Below are 19,310 nucleotides of genomic sequence, written 5' to 3'. Positions count from 1 at the left end.
CACAAGCTGTCGTGTGTGTGCATCTGTGTGAAGTCGCCTCGTTCAAGGCACCGTGTTGATCTGTTCGCACCGAGCTCTCAACCCACAGCCCATAACTCAGGCCTGGATTCCGCTTGTCAGACACACGGACTTGCCCCGTGAGGCACCTCCCAGTCCTCGTGCCCTTAGGGTCACAGACTGCACGGCAGCTCCATGCTCGGGGGACGTTTTAATCAGAAAAATCACCATCGGAAAGCACAAAATGCGGAAATGGGCTGTAAAAAGGCTCTTATTCACAGTATGAGCTGCACCACCAAGGAGGCGAGCGGCCGCTCGTCCAACCTCAGCCGGGAACGTGACCCCAGGTCCCGCCTTTCTGCGCATCCGCGGCGACCGCGAGGGCTCGCGGTGTGGATGGCGTGACGGGGAAGTCCTAGCGGGAAGGCGAGTCTGCAGACACGGAGTCCGCGGGTGATGAGGACCGGCCGCACCGGTCACCGCGGGGCCTGGAGCCCGGCCGCTGCGTCGACGGACCCTTCGCGCAGCTGCCCCCTGCGAGCTGTGCAAGTGCGCGCCCGGCCCGGGCTCTCCGCCGCGCTTGTCCTGTCGGCCGTTGCGTGCACAGGACGTGCTCCCGCCTTCGCGCAGACCCGCCGCGACTGACCGGGCAGCCGGCTCCAGCCCCTGGGCCCAGGCCGCGTGGGACATCCAGCGAGGAGACGAAGAGAGCGGGGCGCTGCCGCCCTGCACGTCCCTGCTGCGTGGAGCCCGGAGAGGGAGCCCCTCACCTCCTCCCGGCCCGGGCCAGGCTGTGCCCATACTCCGCGGGTTCCTGGCTCTGCTGCCTCTCGGAGCCCCTCGCACCCCAGGAAACCTCATTTCCTCTTCTCCCGGATGTCTGTCTGTTCCTAGAAGTCGTGGGCCTCGGTTCTGCAGAGCAGATGCTGTGACGCATGGCTGGGCCAGCTTTCCCGGCTCTGGCCTGATCCCAGCTCCAGGAGAAGCACGGCCTCTTAGCTCTTCAGTCACCCTTCCACCCAAACCGCTGCACGAGGCATGGAGCTCTCAAGTGTGTGGAGGCGGAAGGGCAGTTGGGGGGGCGCCTGGAGCTGCAGTCTGGGGGCTGCAGGGGGGCCCTGCTGCATGAAGTGACTCTCCGGGTGGCGAACCGCAGCCCCGGGAGGAGTGGCGGGTGCGGAGAGCTGGGGACTCTCTCCGGGCCCATCCGCCATGGAGGCAAGGCCTCCATCCACACTGTCAGCTGTCAGTGCAGCCCCTTTGCCCTGGGAAGGAGGGGACGGTGCCGCCAGCTGCCAGAAAGCCCAAGAAAGAGCAAGTTCGGTCCGATTCGAACTGGAGTCAATCAAAGTGAAGAAGAACGTTCCATCCCAACCAGAGCGTCGTCAAAGCAGCAAAGAGAACTCGTAGCTCGGGAGCCACGGCTCCTGGTGAAAACGTCCCCCAGACCCCTCCCGGCCCAACCCTCACCATAAAGGGTGGTGGCTGAGGTCTGCTCCTGCCGCGGCTGCGATGAATGCAGATCCTGGATGGCGGGCGCAGGGGCTCCGGGGTTGAGCCTTCCTGCCCCATGGCTTGTTGGTGTGTCCTTCCTTCCACGGGGCCTCCCATGGAGTGCATGGAATCCCTTCCAGGTGGACTCTGCGGCCTCCCGCCCTGAACTAGGCCTCAACTGCTGAGGGAAGGAGGAGTCACGTCTCTAGGAAGAAGCCAAGAATCCCCCCAACACACACACACACACACACACACACACACACACACACACACACACACACACACACACACACCCCAGGAGCCCCATTTCCCAGAGACCGGAGGTCAGAGGCAGGCTGCTCCTATCTGTTTCGGAAGAAAAGGCACAGACTTGCTTTGAGAGTGAGAACCAGCCTCCCTGACTCCCCTCTTGGCTGCCAGGTCCCTCCTGGCTCAGAAAGTGAATTCAAGGTCAGAGAGAAAATAAGGACAGAATCATAGAAAATAGGAAAGAAACAGACACTCCCCAAAATTTTTCAATAAGCTCTTCTTCCAGCAAATCCCGGCTTAATTTTAGTTTCCACTCATCATTGCTCTAGACTGAACGCCTCATTTAACTTTTATATCATCTTGATTTTATGTATTTTTCCATTCTGATTAGATTTCCTTTTTAACCCGAAGGGCACCCCCCCAGGACATTTTCCTGTGTCTGGAATCCTCTTCTGTCTCCCTCCATGTGGGAAAGAACATTCTCTAGATTAGAAACCCCTCCAGGCTTGCTGAACGGGGCAGAACGAACCCTAGAAATGAGAATGGGGGGTGAGGAGGTGAGGTCTCCTGGGCCTGACATCAGTGGTGTCCTGGTAAACATTAACGACTGGCTCTTTGTGGGGAGAAGCCCTGGTTTGTAGCGTTTGACGATGTCCGCAGTGTACGTATCCCCCCGTGGCCGATTTTGAGCCACCGAGGAGGCACCAGGGTTGGCAGAGCCAGTGCGGGGGCTGGGCTTCAGCTTCACCCCAGGCCCTCGTCTCCCGGGGCTATGGCGGGGGTCCCGCCGGGTTACTGCTCGGAAGGCCTTTCCAGGTCATTGGAGAACGTTTGTCACGAAGAGGCAGAGCTTGCCATCATGGCCCAGGAAGAAGGGCAGTGGATTTGGTCCACCCCACAGTCGTGTCCCGAGTCAGGCAGCGCCCCGCCCCAGTGACTCCGTCCTCTTTCGTGAGAGCAGATCAGACCCGGGGCAGGGGGAGCGGTCTGTGCAGCGCAGGTGCGGCCGGAGGCTTCCCATGCGAAGCAATTAATGCTTTGTTCTTCTTGTCCCTCCGCCCTCTCGCCAGAGAGTTTTCCAAAGAGAGGGAGAAGGCCAAGGCCCGGGGCGACTTCCAGAAGCTGCGGGAGAAGCAGCAGCTGGAAGAGGACCTGAAGGGCTACCTGGACTGGATCACGCAGGCGGAGGACATCGACCCCGAGAACGAGGACGAGGGCTTGGACGAGGAGAAACCCCGAAACAGTGAGCGGCCTCCCCGACTGGGGCTGGGGTCTGGGCGAGGCGGGGGGCTTCCCCCCGTCCTGACGGTGCGGCCCCTGTAGCCATCTTCTCTGCTCTCAGAAATCAGTGCCACGTGTGGAACAAAGCCTGATATAGTCGTCCTAGAGCCTCTGGTCCCGGGACGGGGGAAACTGCTCAGTCGGGCTCTTGGTTTTAAATCCGACATCCTCCTCCCAGCTCCGGCTCCCTGGGCCGGGGCAGGAGTCCTGCTCCAGGCTTGTTCAGACGGGACCATTTCCCCCACCACCACCGGAAAGCAGGCTCCCCCCCTCCCCTTCCAAGGACCACTGCGCTTTCTCAGGGAAAAGAGCCCAAGGTTTCTCTCGAGGAGGCTAGATTCAAAGATCTGGGAAGGTGCTGAATGGGAAGGTTGGGGAAACCCGGAGGAAACTGGCAGAATAGCTTTAGGTCTTAGAAACCGACCCCAGCCCCTCTCTTCTCCTCCCGCGGGCCCCCTTCCTGGGGTTGCGCACATTTGAATCGGGACGTTTCTGACCAAGGAACCAAGCAGGTTAAATAGCCGACGTGCTTGCTGAGCGGGGCCAGTCAGATAAGCGGGGGAAGCTAGAAAGGCTCCCAGGCCCAGAGGGAGGAGAGAGACCCGCTGAGGCTCCGGGGGCTGACGGGGGAGCAGGGTGCCCATCGCTGTGTCCTGACAGAGGCCAGGAGGGCGCAGGACGCGTGTGTGCATGTGTATCCTGACGCGCGTGCGGATACGGTGGCCTTGGGCGTGGGCGTAGATTCTGCCGGTTGTGTTCATGCCCCCTGGCCGGGTTCTGCGTGTCCCTGCTCGTTGGTACCTGAGCTCTAAGTGGGAATCTAGGAGGGGGAGCAGGTGGAGAGAGAAGGAAGACAACTTGGGTGTGAGCAGAGAGCAGGCCCGCCTCCATCGTTTCAGAGACGGATTGAATACAGCCTTCCACGACTTGCTTTCCAATAACTCTGCTCAAGGAATGAACACAAAATTAAAACACACACACAGCCAGGGACTGGTAACGAGGAGGCCTTCACGCTCTGCTAAGGAGTTTTTGCACGTTGGACGACAAGGCCTTAGACGGATTAGAACAGTGAGCGGCGATGCTGCTGAGAATCTTCCTGGAAAGACGCCGGCAGCGTCCATTCCGCTGCTGACGGATCGTGGATGCGGGATGGTCTGTGGCAGCCAGCCGTGTGTGAATAGTGAGCTAGCCTGGGAGCCTCGTTGACACCTGCTGCGAAGCACAGGAGCGGGCTGTGGGCTCCGGTCTGCACCCTGGCCACGGTGGAGCCCAGCTCACCACGGATGGTAGGAGCGTGTCTCTTACACGTTCGTAGAAACTTGTGTGTCCACTGCCCGCGCAGCACTTGGTGGCCGTCCACAGAGACACGGTTATCCTGCTCTTTTCTGAGGACAGGTGTGCTGCTTCCCTGTCCTGCCCTGATGGAGAATTCTTTGCTGCTGGAGCGGATCGAGTGGACGAGGCCCATCTACCCCCTCTTTCTGCCCGAGCTCTGGGAAGAGCACAGTGTGCCGCCTGCCCCAGTGGACAGAGTCTCTGCCAGGGTTCTCATGAGCCCTTATGTGGATGAAGTCTGGCGTCCCTCCCCTGCGCTCGTCCCTGGTGCTGGAGGAGCCTGGGGTCTGCTTCTCACCCTCAGCCTTGGCCTCAGAGGACGGAACGGAGCCTGCCGCCTTCCGTCGTGGAAATGGTGGCGGGCCGGTTCTAGGGGGAGGGGGCCAGGGACTGGGCATCTAAGAAAACAAGACAGAGGATAAAATAGAGGCACGTGAGGAACTGAATGAGGGACGCTTGGGTATGGAGCCAGGAGGCCTGTCCAGAGGCCGGGGCGGCAGGGAAGTCCGGTCAAGAGCAGAGTGGGGCTTCCCTGGTGGTGCAGTGGTTGGGGGTCCGCCTGCCGATGCAGGGGACGCGGGTTCGTGCCCCGGTCCGGGAAGATCCCACATGCCGCGGAGCGGCTGGGCCCGTGAGCCATGGCCGCTGAGCCTGCGCGTCCGGAGCCTGTGCTCCGCAACGGGAGAGGCCACAACAGTGAGAGGCCCGCGTACCGCAAAAAAAACAAAAAAAAGAAGAGCAGAGTGGACGAGACGGGCTTGTTAAGGGACTGGCCGCTTAACAGATCCACAGAAAAGGTAGGCCCGCGGCTCAGAAACTATATTCTGATCTTCAGAACTTTGTAGTTTGCCCTTTGAAACAAATACAAGGGAAGAAATGCTGCTACTAATGGTATGCGTTTCTATCAAAGTAGTGTCTTTGCCTTTGAAATTGCTAAAAGATTACAATACAGTGTATTTGCCAGTTCTCTTCAGCTCAAAAATTAAGTTGTCTTTTGAGAAAAGAGGGAAAAGGGTATTATCACTCTTGACCAATGGCTCTGGACACTCGTGCTTGTGCCCCAGGCAGGGGCCCCGTCGGCACTTAGGAAATGCCAGCTGTCGGGCACCGGTGACACAGGGTGGCTCCAGTGCGGACACGGTTCCGTGACACGTCATTGCGTGGTAGCTGAGCTCGCCCACGGGAGCCCAGTTACTCATTTTTCGAGCAAGAGCTACAGATGCCACTGTGGCCGTGGAAAGAACAGGGCTCGGGAAGGCAGCAGAGAGAGGGCATCGTTTGAGGTGTTTCTCTAAGTAATTAGAGTCTATGAGTTGGCTGGTAAATTACATAAAAAATACGTTACAGTACACTCAGTTCGTTCATCCTTCCACCCACCCATCCACCCATCAAGCAATTAAAGGTCTGCTCTGTGTCTGGCGCTGTTTCTGGCCCTGAGGATACAGCGATGCACAAAGTCCTCAAGAATCCCCGCCCTCGTGGGACGGGAATTTCTTCTCTTCTTTCTTTCTCCTCCTCAAGATCAAAGAATGCGTGGATTAAGTATCTGTGCATATGGGAATCTCTCTCTCATGTCGTTAAGACCATTTCAGTGCAGCCCCAGTCCTCGAAGACAGACATTTGTGCAGATGAACCTGGAAAAGACAGACCGTGGAACCAAAACACTTGAGTTGTAAGCAGGTTAAGTATTTATCCAGCGTATTCAGTTCTGTTCGCAGGAGCCCCTCTGCGATCACCGTTCACCAGCAGAGCCGCGTGGCCACCGTCGCCCTGCGGCGTCTGGGGTTGCATGTTACTGACGCATGGAGATTCGAGGGCCTCCGAGGGCAGCAGGTTGCCCACGGAAGGGTCCTGTGGGGCTCGAGAGCGGTGATCTGAACATCACTGGTCTACACGGTATACGTGTCAAGGGCACGTGCATCATTATTTGAGCTTTTTTTTTTTTTACAATTTAATCAGTTTTCCTTGGACTTACTCGTGGGCATGGCTGCCACACGCCTGGAGTCCTGAGACAGCGTCCCACCAGCACCCGGTCAGACGGCGTGAGAAAGACACTAGCAACGGCTTTTTTCCTGACTCCCTTCTTACTTTGGACCCAAAGTTATCGTGTTGGAGGCCATCCTAACCCCACACCCTGCGGGACAGCAGACGCCTCGGCTGCCCCGCGCATCACCTTAGCTCGTCCTAATCAAACCCTAAACGTCAGTGCTGGAAACCGCCGCAGAGATCAGGTGGGGACAGCTCGCCTGGGCTGGCGATGAGGGCCGTCGGGGCTCAGAGGCAGCGCAGAGACAAGCGGCCCGGGGGCCCTGCAGTGAGGCTGTTTCATGGGTTCTTCTGGGCTGCTGGGAACAACTCCCCTGGGCGGGTCCCAGACACCCATGTTGTATGCAGACCCTCACTCGGGAATCGGGTCAGAACAGGACCCCGGCGGGGGTGGTATCTCCACAGACAGCCCGTCCGCCGTGGAGCAGTCTGGCTGTTCTGCTGTCGGGCCCATGACTTTGTAGACACCAGTGTCCCAGCCTGGGTGCAGTGGAGGGGCCCCCGAGGGCCACGTCGAGCGTACGGTGAGAAGCAGGTGTCCCTTCCCAGCCTAGGCAAGCCGTCCTACGCTTCTTAAAGCAAAACCAGCTCTGGGGGAGCTTGCCAGCCGGCTGTAAAGACCACAGCCATCTTCCTTGGATGGTGGAGTAGCTTCTGGAAGGAAGGAGGGTGTGAAAGCCACACGGTAAAAGGGAAAGCTGGCAGCCAGTGGAGCAAGGGCGAGCCCTTCTCATTCACGCGCTCTCCTCGAGGGTGTCGTTCTTCCACAGCCGGTGTGGAGCTGCTCTTTGGATCCCGAGGTTGGACAGTGGGCGAGGGTCGGCATCTGCGGGCTCTCCTGGGCTAGAGCGCCAAGGCGGACAGGACGGGGGCGCGAGAGGGAGCAGGACAGGGACGGTCTCGTTTCGTCCTCCCCGGGATTATCTCCCGTGGGCACTGACGCCCCCTTTGTAGACGGGGAGCTGGGCTCAGAGAAGGTAACGTGTCATGTCCCACAGCTTGCACGCTGCCCCCGACCTCGGGGATGTGGGCCTGAGTCCAGCGCCGCCCGGACCCCTCCTCAGCCCCGCCCTTGGTACAGAGACCCCCCTGCGTGTCCGGCCAGAAGCGTCTGGAAGAGGTCCCTCTAACGCCTCCGTCGTAGCATCTGTAACACCCTCGGTCTAACGCGCAGAGCGGGGTGGACGGAGGGAAGGAGGGCTGGGCGGGGGGTGGAAAATCTGATCTTAAACATTACCCTGAAGGGCCCTGAGTGTGATTTTAAAAGCAGGGAGAGATGGGCTTTATGATCGTAAGGACTGTGTTTGGAGCGTGAAAGGGAGTCATGGCAACATCTTGCTCAGGTAGAAGGTTCACTGAGGTCAGAAGCCACCCGCCCGGAGTGGTCTAAGGGCAGCTGTGCTTGGAAAGGGGGCACATCAGTGGCACCACCCGTTGGAGTTTCCTTCGGTTCGGGACTCCTTGAACTTGGTCGGGGGAGGGTGTTGGTCAGCTGGGAGGCTGCAGGGAGGGGTGCTCCAGGGCAGCGACCAGCCCTTGTCCTGCCCTGGCGTGTGCACCTGGAGGAATGTGATGTAATCACCTTCAGTGCTGCGGGGTCATGTGGCTGCAGGGTCACCTCGGCGGAACCTCTGACGGTCCCAGGATCCTGGCACGATGGGCGGGGTGGGGGGGCCTCCAACCAGCAACAGCCTCACCATGGGGGCTCATGTCACCTCCCTGAGGCCACCAAACCCACAGGCAAATGGATCCGCCCACTCAGCCCGCCCAGGTAGCCCCCAGTAAAGCGCTGCTGTGATTTTCTTGTAAAGCTTTGCAAACAGATGGACACACCTGGGGGCTGAAGGTAGCTCCGTGGAGGCGCTGAGGGGTGAATCGGCCCTCATTTCCCTCCGAGCCACCCCCTGGTGACCGGGGCTCATCCCGAAGCACCCTCAGCTCCGCCCCCGCCCTCCCTTCCACGTAGACCCTGGGAGAGAAAAGACCCGTTGCACCAGGACACGGTTTCTGCCAGAGGCTGTCCGTGGAGGAGAGGGTGGCAGCTCCCGCCTCTGTCGCCTGCTGACGTGGGGAGTTGTCACCTGGGGGCGGAGGGGGGTGAGCCAGGGCTGGGGTGCGGCCGTGCCAGTCAGGTGGGCTAAGTGCTGTAGTAAGAAAGTCTCAGCCGCTTGGCAAGGTGAAGGGTGCTTCCTGCTCCTGGTTCCATGTGGGTCGAGTTGGCAGGAGGGAAGTTCACCTCCCCCCGGCCTCAGAGGTTCTGCGGATCCCCTGCGTCTGGGCAGGAGAGGAGGGAGGCAGAGGGCGCTTGGAGGGCCCCGGGGAGGATGTAAAGGCCAGGCCTGGGAGAGTGGGCATCGCCTGCCACTGGCCAGAACAGTTTACAGCCCCCATAGCTTCCGGGTTGGGGGGCGAGGGGAACGGACACAGTCTAAGTGACCAGGGGCGGCCGGGGGAGGGAGCGTGGTGGACACGCAGCCACGTCTCTGCCGCCCACAGATTGGCAGCGGCTCTCGAGGCCAAAGGGATGAGGAAGCAGCTGCAGGTGTAAAGAGCAGAACAAGTGGGGGGGGGAGGGGAGAGGGAAGGACTTCAGTTTCGGGTTTTGGGGTGAAACCGAAGGTCAATCCGGAAGCGGGGCTGAGACTGGTCCCAGACGGCCTCAGGCGTGGGCTTTCTCCTGTGGGTTCAGCAGAGCCACCAAAGGGATCTGACCGTGGGAAGGTCACCCAGCTCCTTTTGTGAACAGTTGGTTGGGGCTCGGGGGGCTGGAAGCAGGGGGACCCAGGGGTTCCAGGGGCTGACACAGCCTGAAGCGGGAGTCACGGCGGGAAAGATGGCCCTCCGCTGATGGCCGGCGTCCACAGGAAGGGACCGGGGCCGGCAGGGCCCAGGCGTCTTGGGGATGCACAGCTCGGGCTGTTCTTGACCTAGGGATGCAGCAGAGCCCGCCCCCGAGGGACCCCCGGGAGCTGGTTTGTCGCGTCTGCTTGGCTGTGGGAGCCCTTTGCCCTGCGCTGTCTCTATCTGTGACTACCCTGAAAGGTGCCCTGGGTAGCATCCCAGTGGCTCCCCCTCATGTGATCTCTGCCCTTATGACTCGGTGGCTGATGGAAGAGTAAGAATTGAGTAACAGCCCCAAACACAGGGCTGTGAGGGCTCCGTCCTTCTGGGTCACTTCATCAGATGGACGTGCCTGGGCCTCTGTGGCAGCTGCAGTGCTGCCAGGAGAGCTGTGTGCTTCCGTGGAGCAGGAAGGACCATCGCCTTGAGCAGCGATCGCACCTGCTGTGTGCTTCCGCGGAGCAGGAAGGACCGTCGCCTTAAGCAGCGATCGCACCTGCTGTGCGCTTCCGCGGAGCAGGAAGGACCGTCGCCTTAAGCAGCGATCGCACCTGCTGTGTGCTTCCGCGGAGCAGCAAGGACCGTCGCCTTAAGCAGCGATCGCACCTGCTGTGACCCTGGGCTGGTGGCACTCTGTGTTTGGGCCTCGTGGTTCGAGGGGCAGGGCTGGGGCCGCGTCCGGAGCAGCAGAGCCCTGCCCTCGGGGAGCTGCCCCGAGGAGGGCGGTACCGCAGGGGGTGGATGGACTCTCACACAGGAGGCGAGTGACAGAGTGAGGCTGGGCAGAGGCAGTGGGGAGGAGGACCACTGGCGGCGGGGCCACGTTAGGTGTTGCTTCTGCCCTCACGGGGCTGCTGTGACACATCTCCACAGACGGGGGCTTAGACAACAGACATCGGCTTCCACGGCTCTGCTGGCCGGACGTCCGCGATTGGGGCCCAGCATGGCCATGTTCTTGGGAGGTCCTCTGCCCGGCTCACGGACGGCCCGCTTCCTCCATGGACGCCTGCCTAGTGCTCTGGCCTCTTCTTCTAAGGCACGAATCCCACTCAGAAGGGCTCCACCCTCATACCCTAATCGCCTCCCAAAGGCCCCACCTCCAAATACCATCGCACTGGGATTAGGGTTTCAACTCATGAATTTGGGGGGACACACACGTTCAGTCCATCGCAATGATCTTTCTGTACCCCTGTGGGAGACCCCGGATTCCTGCTGTAGCCAAGTGCACGGCTCCATCGGGATCAGAAACCACAGAATCCGGCCGCCGTGGGGACACGCATGGCCCCCTGTGAGTGCGGGGACATGGGGGTGGGCGCTGGGTGTCATAGGTCTGCTTCCTGCAAACCTGGCTCATTTCTGAAGACAGACAAGGAGGTTTTCCTCTTGTTCACAGTGCTTACAGATCCACTTCCTCCAAACAGACACGTAGGTTTCAACACTGTCTCAGGACAGATCACACAACGCGCTCAGAGGTAGCCCAGCTGGAACCTGGCAGGCCTTCCCAGAACACAGCAAGCAGTTTTGCTCGTGTCCAGACCCCCCGAATTTAAGCCTGTACTTGGACTTCACTGCAAAGACCGTAGACTTCCTTCCTCCTGCCCCTGGCCTGGATCCACACGGGGTTGACAGTCAGCACACCCCTCCTCAAGGAGAGGATGAGCAAGAAGACTGTGTTTGCCCTTAAGACCCTGTTCTCAGCATGCGGTCCCCGAGTGGACAGTGTCCTGTAGAGGTCGTCGAGGAAGGCGGGTGTCAGAATGTCCTGTTCCCAGTGACGTCCCGATAGTAGGCTAGGACAAGGAAAAAAGCCGTTTACTCAGCTTCATGAAAATATACATTGTTTGCAATTTAGACTTAATTCATACGAGTTCATCAGACTGTCCAGACTTACCCCCTGCAAAGAGGTCTGCAGGGGAAACTCACTAGACAGAGCTGTGAGAAAGGTTTATCCTCTCCAAAAATACACATTTGAATTTTGATAAGGTTCTTCGGTGTTAGGCTTTTTTTTTTTTTTTTTTTACAAAAAAGTAAGGATATTAAGATATTCTTAAATGTCTGGACAGAGGAGCTTTTGATGGTTCCTAAATACATGTTCTGAAAATGACTCGCCCAGCACAGTGCTGGTTTTGACTAACAGACCCCAAGTCCTGTTCGGAGGGCTTCAGAATGTGTCTGACGCAGGCGCACCAGCCCTCCGAGACTAGAGGTCAAGAGAAAACAAAAATACGGGCCACGAGCTATTACAGAACCATTACAGCTGCCCTGGAGCTTGTCTGTGTCTCTGCTCCTGGGGTGAGATAATAGACCTGTTCTCAACAACCTGCTGATGAGGTGAAAAGCCCTAATTAAATGCCTGACAGGTTGGCCTGAAGGTGAAAAGCCTTTGTTTACCTTCCCAATTCCAAGCTTCAAATCAGCCGGCCCAACCCTTATATCTCATTTCAGTGACTCATGAGATAGGATAATGGTGTCCAGTATCAGGCTAGTCACTATGCTAACAAAATTCTCTGAAAGTAGCACATGTACCCGCACCAGGCAGGCACACTCACACATGGGCGGGAAGAAACTGAGGACCCCTTTCCTGACAGGAGCGTTCAGAATTGGAGTCTCATTGTGTTTACTAATACTTGTTCCAGCCAGTGGGTCCAGCTAGGACAAGCAGCTTGGTGTGATGTCTGCTCTGTGCGGTAGAGACAGAGGAAAAGATCGGTGCTGCCACCTGGGGGGTGAGCATCTTCTTGGTGCGAAAAGCGCGGCCCGCGGTAGGGGGTCCCAGCCCCCTTGCCCGCAGCTCCTTCCGCGACCGTGCGATGCCTGGGAAGCTGAGGCTGGTTGGCCGCTGACCGTCAGGCAGAGCGTCTAGGTTTCACCAGGAAGGCCCCAAGCTTCAGGAGGACTCGTAGAGCTTCTTTTTGAGCCTGTTAGGTGGTGTAAAATCGTTTCCATGAATTATCATTTCCATAATCCCTTAATGGATGGATTCTATCAATTTGTTCAGTCGCCCCTTGATTAGAAGAGTTGCGAGCACAGCAGTAGGAGGTGAAAGGCCCTCCTCCTTCTCTCCTACCTGGAGGCCAGGGTTTCCGGTCTGCACAATCGTGCTGTGTTTTTGTAGACCGAGTAGGGGCCTGAGAACGAACGACAGGCCACCTGACTTCCGGGCCCCGCCCAGTAGCCAACGGGCAGTGTGCCTCTCTTGGTTTCCCTGTTTGTAAAAGGAGGGGTTGAATCAGACAGCTGCAGAGACACTTCCAGCTCTAGGTTTTGTGTCTATAGTTGGAAGTTAACGCACATTAGCTTCTGCTCCGGGTCTCCTGCAGGGTCCCCTGAACACTGGAAGCGAGCTACTCCTGAAGACCCTCCGGCGCCGGGTCCACCCTGCCCTCCCGCCTGGAGAGCCCAGCTCCGCCATCTGCCTTAGGACCCGCCGTGCTCCCAGCCCTCCTCGGGCACCCCTCCCCTCCTTCCCTCCCGTGCTCACGCCCCTCCTCTTTGCTCCCACATTCCTATCCCACACCTGTGTCACGGCACTGATGTACGTGACCTAGTGTACCTATTATCCATCTTATCCCCTGCTGGGTTGGGTTGTGTACCTGGAAAGGGAGGGAAGCTTTGCATCCCCGTCACTGTCCGGAGCCTGGCAGATAGGCCGTCAGTGCATGTTGGTTGGAAAAGGGTGGAAATTAGTGGAGAAAAGTGGGGTCCTGGCCTGGAAGTCTTTGAAATTCTGCCATTGGGAATGGTAGGTGACCTGGACCCGCCTTGTGACCGTGTCAGGCTAAAACCAGACAGGACCAGACCTGGTCCCGCAGAGGCTACATAATGAATCAGACGCACAAGTTAATTTTTCATCTTCCGTTTCTTGGCTGTCAACGCTGCTCTCTGACTTCTGGGAGAAAACGGTGTTTTCTGTTCCTCGGTCTTCTTCTTCACGTACTCACCTCTCCTCCCGGTTCTTCTTCAAATACATCCAGAGACTTGCCGGAAGTATCCTTGTTTTATTTTTCTCTCAGCGAGGTCAGCTAGCCAGCCTCGCACGGCAGTCGGGAGAAGGTTAAGAGAGGACCCAGAATAACTTCCCGGCTGCTTCTGTAGGACCGGAACGCTGAGTACATGTAAGGCTGAAAAGGTCGACTCCCTTCCGAGGGACGGGGGTTTGATTTCGTCCGTTATGCGGTCTTTGGCGTTAAGGCTCACTTCATGCACTGGCAGAGATGGAGATTTACGGGCTAAATGTTAGCACCAGCTGAGACTTGACGAGATCTCAACTGTAGCTCCTGGATGGAGTGGAGAGCAGCCATTTTGGTAATAAATAGAGAACAGCATCTAATTTGTAAATTCCTCTTTCTGCTGCTAAGTTTAATCGGATCAGTGCAACTGAAGGGAATTGTTGACGACCAGAAGTTATTTTCCATGCCTTAATCTGGCCAGGAAGCATCACTCCTAATGGAAATGGTGTGCTTCTCTGACGGTGGCAGGGGATGACATTTGTCATTAGACTAACCCAATTGTCACATATTAAAGAATATGTTGAGCCCCAAATCTATTTAAAACCAAACTGGAGCTGAGGCCGCATATCACTCTGCTACTAGTGTCACTGGTTCAGAGAAGAAAAATTCTTTCCAGCTGAGCTACAGACCTCTAGCAGTACCAGCCCCAGAGGGTCCACGGCCCGTGACATTTCATCTTGACCAAACAGAAGCGCCCAGTGTGAGGCTCGATGGACCACCGTGGAGGCCAGGTGTGGTCCCAGCCTCTCCGGCGTGGCAGAGAACAAGTGCACAGGACAGAACACAGGCTCCGGTGGGTCCTGGCCTCCGTTTAAGGTTAAAAAGGAGAATTAAAGGGGCACGAAAGGGGGACTTAGTGCAGCTCTCTTTTGTCCAGTCACGCTTAAATCTTTTTCTCGTGAGTAATCACAGTTTTTACAAATTGTCTTCTCACAAGCTGTGAAGCATTTCCAGGGCAGGGACCCTGTCAGGGTAGGTGACTGTTAGGTAGGGACATCATGAATATTCATGAAGCAGTGACAACCCCAAAGGGAACGTGGTAACTGCAGCCCACCTTGGGGAGCGGCGGAGAGCTCAGACTGCAGGTGACCTTTTTGATGCAAACGAGTGGTCCTGAGGCCCTCCTCTTGGACCCGCGTTTTGCTTTTTCACCCCCAGTAAATCCATGCAGCGTCTGGGCCTTGCGTGCACAGGGAATTATTACTGATGAAGCACCTCCTCTGACCTGTATCACCTTTAATCCTTGCTTAACCCTCCAAGATCGGTATTATGGTCTCGGTTTTTTAGATGAGGAAGATGGGGTTCAGATGATTTTCCCAAGACAAGACAGCCAGTAAGAGGCTTAGCCTGGTGCCACACCAAAGCCTGTCTGGCTGTGAAGACCACCCACTCCCTCTTTTGCCAGGCAGCCCCTATGGCCCGAAACACCTGGTGACAGGAAGGGGGTGGGGGGACGGGGGACCTGGTTCGTGGGCTCAGCTCTCCCACTCAGAGCTCCGTGAGCTCGCACAAACCCTTCCTTCCCTGGGCCTTAGTTCCCTAAGGAAATGGAAAGCGGTGCTGGCGTAACCCGGCTTTCTGTAGACCCTGAGCCCCCGCTGGCCCTGCCTTTCTTCGAGTGCTGTGCTCCGGCGTCGTGGGGGCCGGGCCAGGGAGAGCGTGGCCTCGTTTTGCAGACTCTGGTCCTCTCCCTCTCGGCCGAGCAGCCGGCGGCCAAAGGGGAAAGTGCCCACCATCTGAGGACCTCGCCCGGCCTCCCCCCGCCCCTGGCAGCTGACCTCCGCGCCGGTCTCTGCTTTTCTTTCCCAGAGCCAGCATCCTGAAAAATGTCATCTGTGCCTTGAAGGCATCCAGGGGTAGAATCTCAGCGCTGGAAGGCATCCCAGGGCCTCTCCCTGCTCACACCCTCATCCTGTCCCCCACCCCGCCCGTCTCCTGTCCCCTCCCACACCCGGCCAGCCCTGCAGCCCCTCTGTCCTCACCCTGCTGACCTCCCATCTGCGGGGGGCTCGGTCTCCCACAGTATCGTGGGAAGAAGGCATAGGCTGCACCTCCTCTCTGCTTCCCGGATCAGGCAAATGCCCCATCTACACGCCTGCTTTGCGAACCACCAGTAAAGGAGTTCCCCGGCAATGCGATCAGCAGAAGTAGGAGAGCTGCTTGAATCTGCCCAAGCCCCCCGCCAGCCCCCTGCCCCTGCTCACTTCATGGACCACACACACCCCTTCTTGCACGATAAGCCTGTTCCGCGTCCCACCCTGCCCCCACCCCCTGGTGCCCCGTGACACCGTTTGAAAACCAGAACTTCTATGTCCTTTCCTCCCCTCTGGGTTTCCTGGGCCACTGAGCCCACAGCGCGAGCCTCATAGGAGCCAGGACCCTGAGGGGAGCGGTGTCGGGGCAGCAAGGCCCAGGCGACCCAGGTTGGCCCCCCTTGAAGTCATTTCTGACGTGGGCATCCCATGTCCTGCCGGCGCCTCCGGGCCTCTGGCTGTGGAGACAGTGGTCCCTGGTCCCTGGGTTTCAAACCATCTCTCTCTTCTAAAGAACAGTCAGCCTTTCCAGCGAGCCCAGGTCTCCTGAGAAACTCTGGAACAGTTCTAAGATTAAGACTTAGATAACGCCTTTTATGGGGTTCAGGGCTCAGTGGAAGGAGTGGAGGCATCGTCCCGTGTGAGCCCATCCGCTGTCCTCGCTTGTGTGCTGTGGGGCAGGGTCCCCTCTGGCCCTCGTGGGTCACCTGGCCGCGGGCCTTCCCGAGTCGGCAGTGGAGAAGGAGGGCCTCGAGCAGGGCCGGATCCGGGAGGCAGTGAGTGGACGAGGTGAGTGGGCATCTCCTGGCCCCTGAAGGCAACCAGGCCGTCGTGGGGACGTTTCCGACGCACAGGCAGACTCTTCGCCCTCCACCCCTTTGGTCCTCGTAGAACCAACCTGCTGAGCAGGCAGAAAAGACTTCCTGTGTTTGGAGATGGAGACCAGGTCCCCTCACCCCCGCTCTGGGGATGACCTCTCCCTGTCAATGGGTTCATCCTGTTCACCTTGCCTGCACCCAGAGGTGTGTGGGTCAGGTCCTGACAGCAAACAGAGGCTTGAGAACTGGGCGATTTAAGGAGAGGCTCATAAAAATGCAGGCGCCAAGGGTGACAGCCCCAAATGGACCTTGACGGCGCTGTCCTGCTGGTGCCTCCCGCGGGCCCTTTGCAAAGGGCAGCCTCCCGGGCACCGGGTGAAGGAGCGGCTGAAGGACAGACCCCAAAGCCACCCAGCACGTCGGAGCAGCCCTGAAGCCCCACGAAGACGCCAAGTGTCTACTGTAATTCCACAGCCAGTACCACTAGGACCTGGAAAGGAGTCCAGAGAGTTCTAATGTGAAGTCTCTGGCCTCGAGAAAGCTACAATTGTGTCAGGGAGACACATGTGACATACACGTGAACTAAGAGCAAACTAGAAGAAAACAAATGGAAATTCGTTGGTAATATTAGCAAATTTACAGCACTTTCCGTTTTACAGTTACTTTACAAATGTTGTTTCATTTAGCGCTTCTCAGAAGCCCTTGACATAAATAGCACCGTTGTCTTTTGTTTTGCAGATGAGGAAACCTGGGCTCAGGAGGGTTAAATAACTCACCCGGACATACCGGCTGGGAGGGCTGGGACTAGGGCTTGCATCCAGGTTGTTACTGAAAATTCTCACAGACCCCAGAGTTCTGGGGGGCTCAGAGAGGGGACTCGGGGGCAGCAGGTCCTGGAGGGCGCCCTACTGGAATGGGGGAAATGTGAACGGTTCAGGTGGGGGCAGCACCCACACCCTCCAAAAGGCTCGCGGGCCAAGGGAAGGCAGCCCTAGGTGACACCCGCCAGCGACACAGTCCTACTCCAGCAAAATGTCATTTACAAAAGTAGCAGCCGTCTGGGTCTGGCCCAAGGGCCGCAGCTCCCCGACCCCTGGGATAGGTGAAGGGGAGATGGACGGGGCCTCGTAGGAAAGCCCAGAGGCTGGGATGAAGGTGGCCGTGAGGTGGGCAGCCCCACCTGGGCTGGAGTTCTGCAGAAATCACGGGCACAGGGATGTGGGGGGATAGTGTGTGCGTCAGCGAGGGCCGCCATAACCACGTACCATGGACCAGGCAGAGTGAACAGCAGACATTCATTTTCTCACGGCTCTGGAGGCTGGAAGCCTGAGATCGAGGTGTCGGCAGGGCTGGTTCCTTCTGAGGCCCTGAGGGGAGACGGCTCTGGACCCCTGTCCTTGGCGTGCAGACGGCCTCTTCCCCACCCCCCGGGTGTATCCCCATCTCCCCGCCGTGCGTGCCTGTGTCCAGATTTCTCCTGATAAGGGCACCAATCATAAGGGATCAGGGCCCACCCTTGTGATGGCGTTTTAATTCAATCACCTCTTTAAAGACCCCCCCAGCTCCAAGCACAGCCACACTCTGGGGTTCCAGGGGTCAGGATTTCAACCTGTGAATTTTGAGGGGACACATGTGGCCCTAACAGACAGGATGGAGCCCGGTTACGGGGGTTTGGGATTCCAGGTTGGAGTCAGCAAGGCAGGAAATTAGGACTCCTTTTGCTTGTTAACCATAACTTGGATCGGTACTTTCGGAAAAAGAATACTAATTGGACCACTTGTATGCAAAAAAGATGATAAAACGGGTGTCTGGCCAAGTAAGAGGCAAAGGCAGTTCTCTAGCTCCATCTGTGAGTTCGTAGGCGGCTGGCGACTAGATCCTGCCATCGGGCCCGCCCAGGATTGGCAGTTGGGCCGGCCCTGGAGAAATGCAAGTTCAGGTTGGCTGAGAAACACCCTCAGTTCCTCCGGCCCCTGACACCCCCGGGATGCCTGGCCCTGCGCCCCCAGGCCTCTTCCACCAAGAGCCGCCTGGAGGATTCCTCCACCCGATGGTGAGGCTCCCAGCTCAGGTCTGGGCACTGCTCTCAGCCAGTCCCAGGAGAGCCCAGCCGCTCCTGCTGCTCCAGCCCACAGACAAAGGCAGGCTGGCGTGGTGACGGAAGGCTCCAGACTCCAGACTCGCAGGCCTGCCCACGTCCGCCCACGTCCGCCCCTCGACCTCTCACCTGGAGCTTTGCCCTGAGGCCGTCTAGGCAGTCCCGTTGCACAGGAAGGTCTGAGGCAGAGGGTAGGGCGGTAGCTGGTGTGACAGGGGGTCCCCAGATGTAATGAGTCAACCCGCAGGGGGCTCACGAACCCCAGTGCTCCAGAGGACCCCAGTCTCCACGACCACTTGGGTCCCGTGCACGCCCAGCACGGTTCATGTAGTTTCCAGTCTGAGATTATCCTGTGGTGGAAGTGGCTTATTACAACCAGCCTGCCCAGGACCCACACGACTGCTCTGTAGCAGACCTGGGACGTCATCAGTTCCTGGGAGATGAGAACTGAGCACCTCCCTCGAGATGCAGAAACGTGGTCCTATGAAGCGCCGTTCGAGCACGTTGCCCCCAGGAGTGGAAGTTTGGAGAGAGAATCCGTTCTTGGCAGGATGGTGTCTGTACGGCTCACTGATGCTCCTAAAAATGTAATTACGTTTCCGCCACCTGCAGCGGCAGCTGTTAATTACTCTTTCATGAGAATCTCATTTTCTTTCGGAATCTTCTCAGCAGAAGCCGAGGGACAGGACAGCCCAGAGACCCAACATTTGATCCACAGTCCCTGGTAACGGTGAGGTTAGAAAGTCAGGAAACTAGCCTCCCCTCAGCATCCTTCCTGAGTCCACTCAACAGCACATTTCATTCCTCAGAGGCCTTTCTTTACAGGAAAGGTGCGCCCTGGCCCCTGGATTCTCTGCCGTCTTTCTGCCTCAGTTTCCAACCCACCGGTCATCTGAGTGGCCAGTGGGAGACTCAGGCTTGCCGCCTCCCCAAGAATAGGGCCCAGCATTAGCAATCCCAGCCTCGGCCGGCCTGGACTCTCAGTTTCCAAGATGAACCCAAGGTGATCTCTAGGGTAACAAGTCCCTAAACGGGTCAGCTGTGGCCCCTGTCTAACCCCTTAGAAATAGAAACACAGACCATCTTCACCCCATCAGGTGCTTGTGGG

General features: G+C 58.0%; 1 protein-coding gene across 1 annotated transcript in view; it reads left to right on the top strand.

Moving 5' to 3' along the window:
* The window catches only part of CACNA1C (calcium voltage-gated channel subunit alpha1 C), a 457,945-nt gene that overhangs the window by 324,294 nt on the left and 114,341 nt on the right, over positions 1-19,310 (top strand). Inside the window, exon 9 of the mRNA XM_060024050.1 lies at positions 2,811-2,983. Within this exon, the coding sequence (XP_059880033.1) occupies positions 2,811-2,983 (173 nt within the window). The remainder of the gene's footprint in view (positions 1-2,810; positions 2,984-19,310) is intronic.

Source organism: Delphinus delphis, chromosome 11, assembly GCF_949987515.2.
Source record: "Delphinus delphis chromosome 11, mDelDel1.2, whole genome shotgun sequence".
In the NCBI taxonomy this organism is placed as follows: domain Eukaryota; kingdom Metazoa; phylum Chordata; class Mammalia; order Artiodactyla; family Delphinidae; genus Delphinus; species Delphinus delphis.
This window is presented reverse-complemented; position numbering and strand designations above follow the sequence as displayed.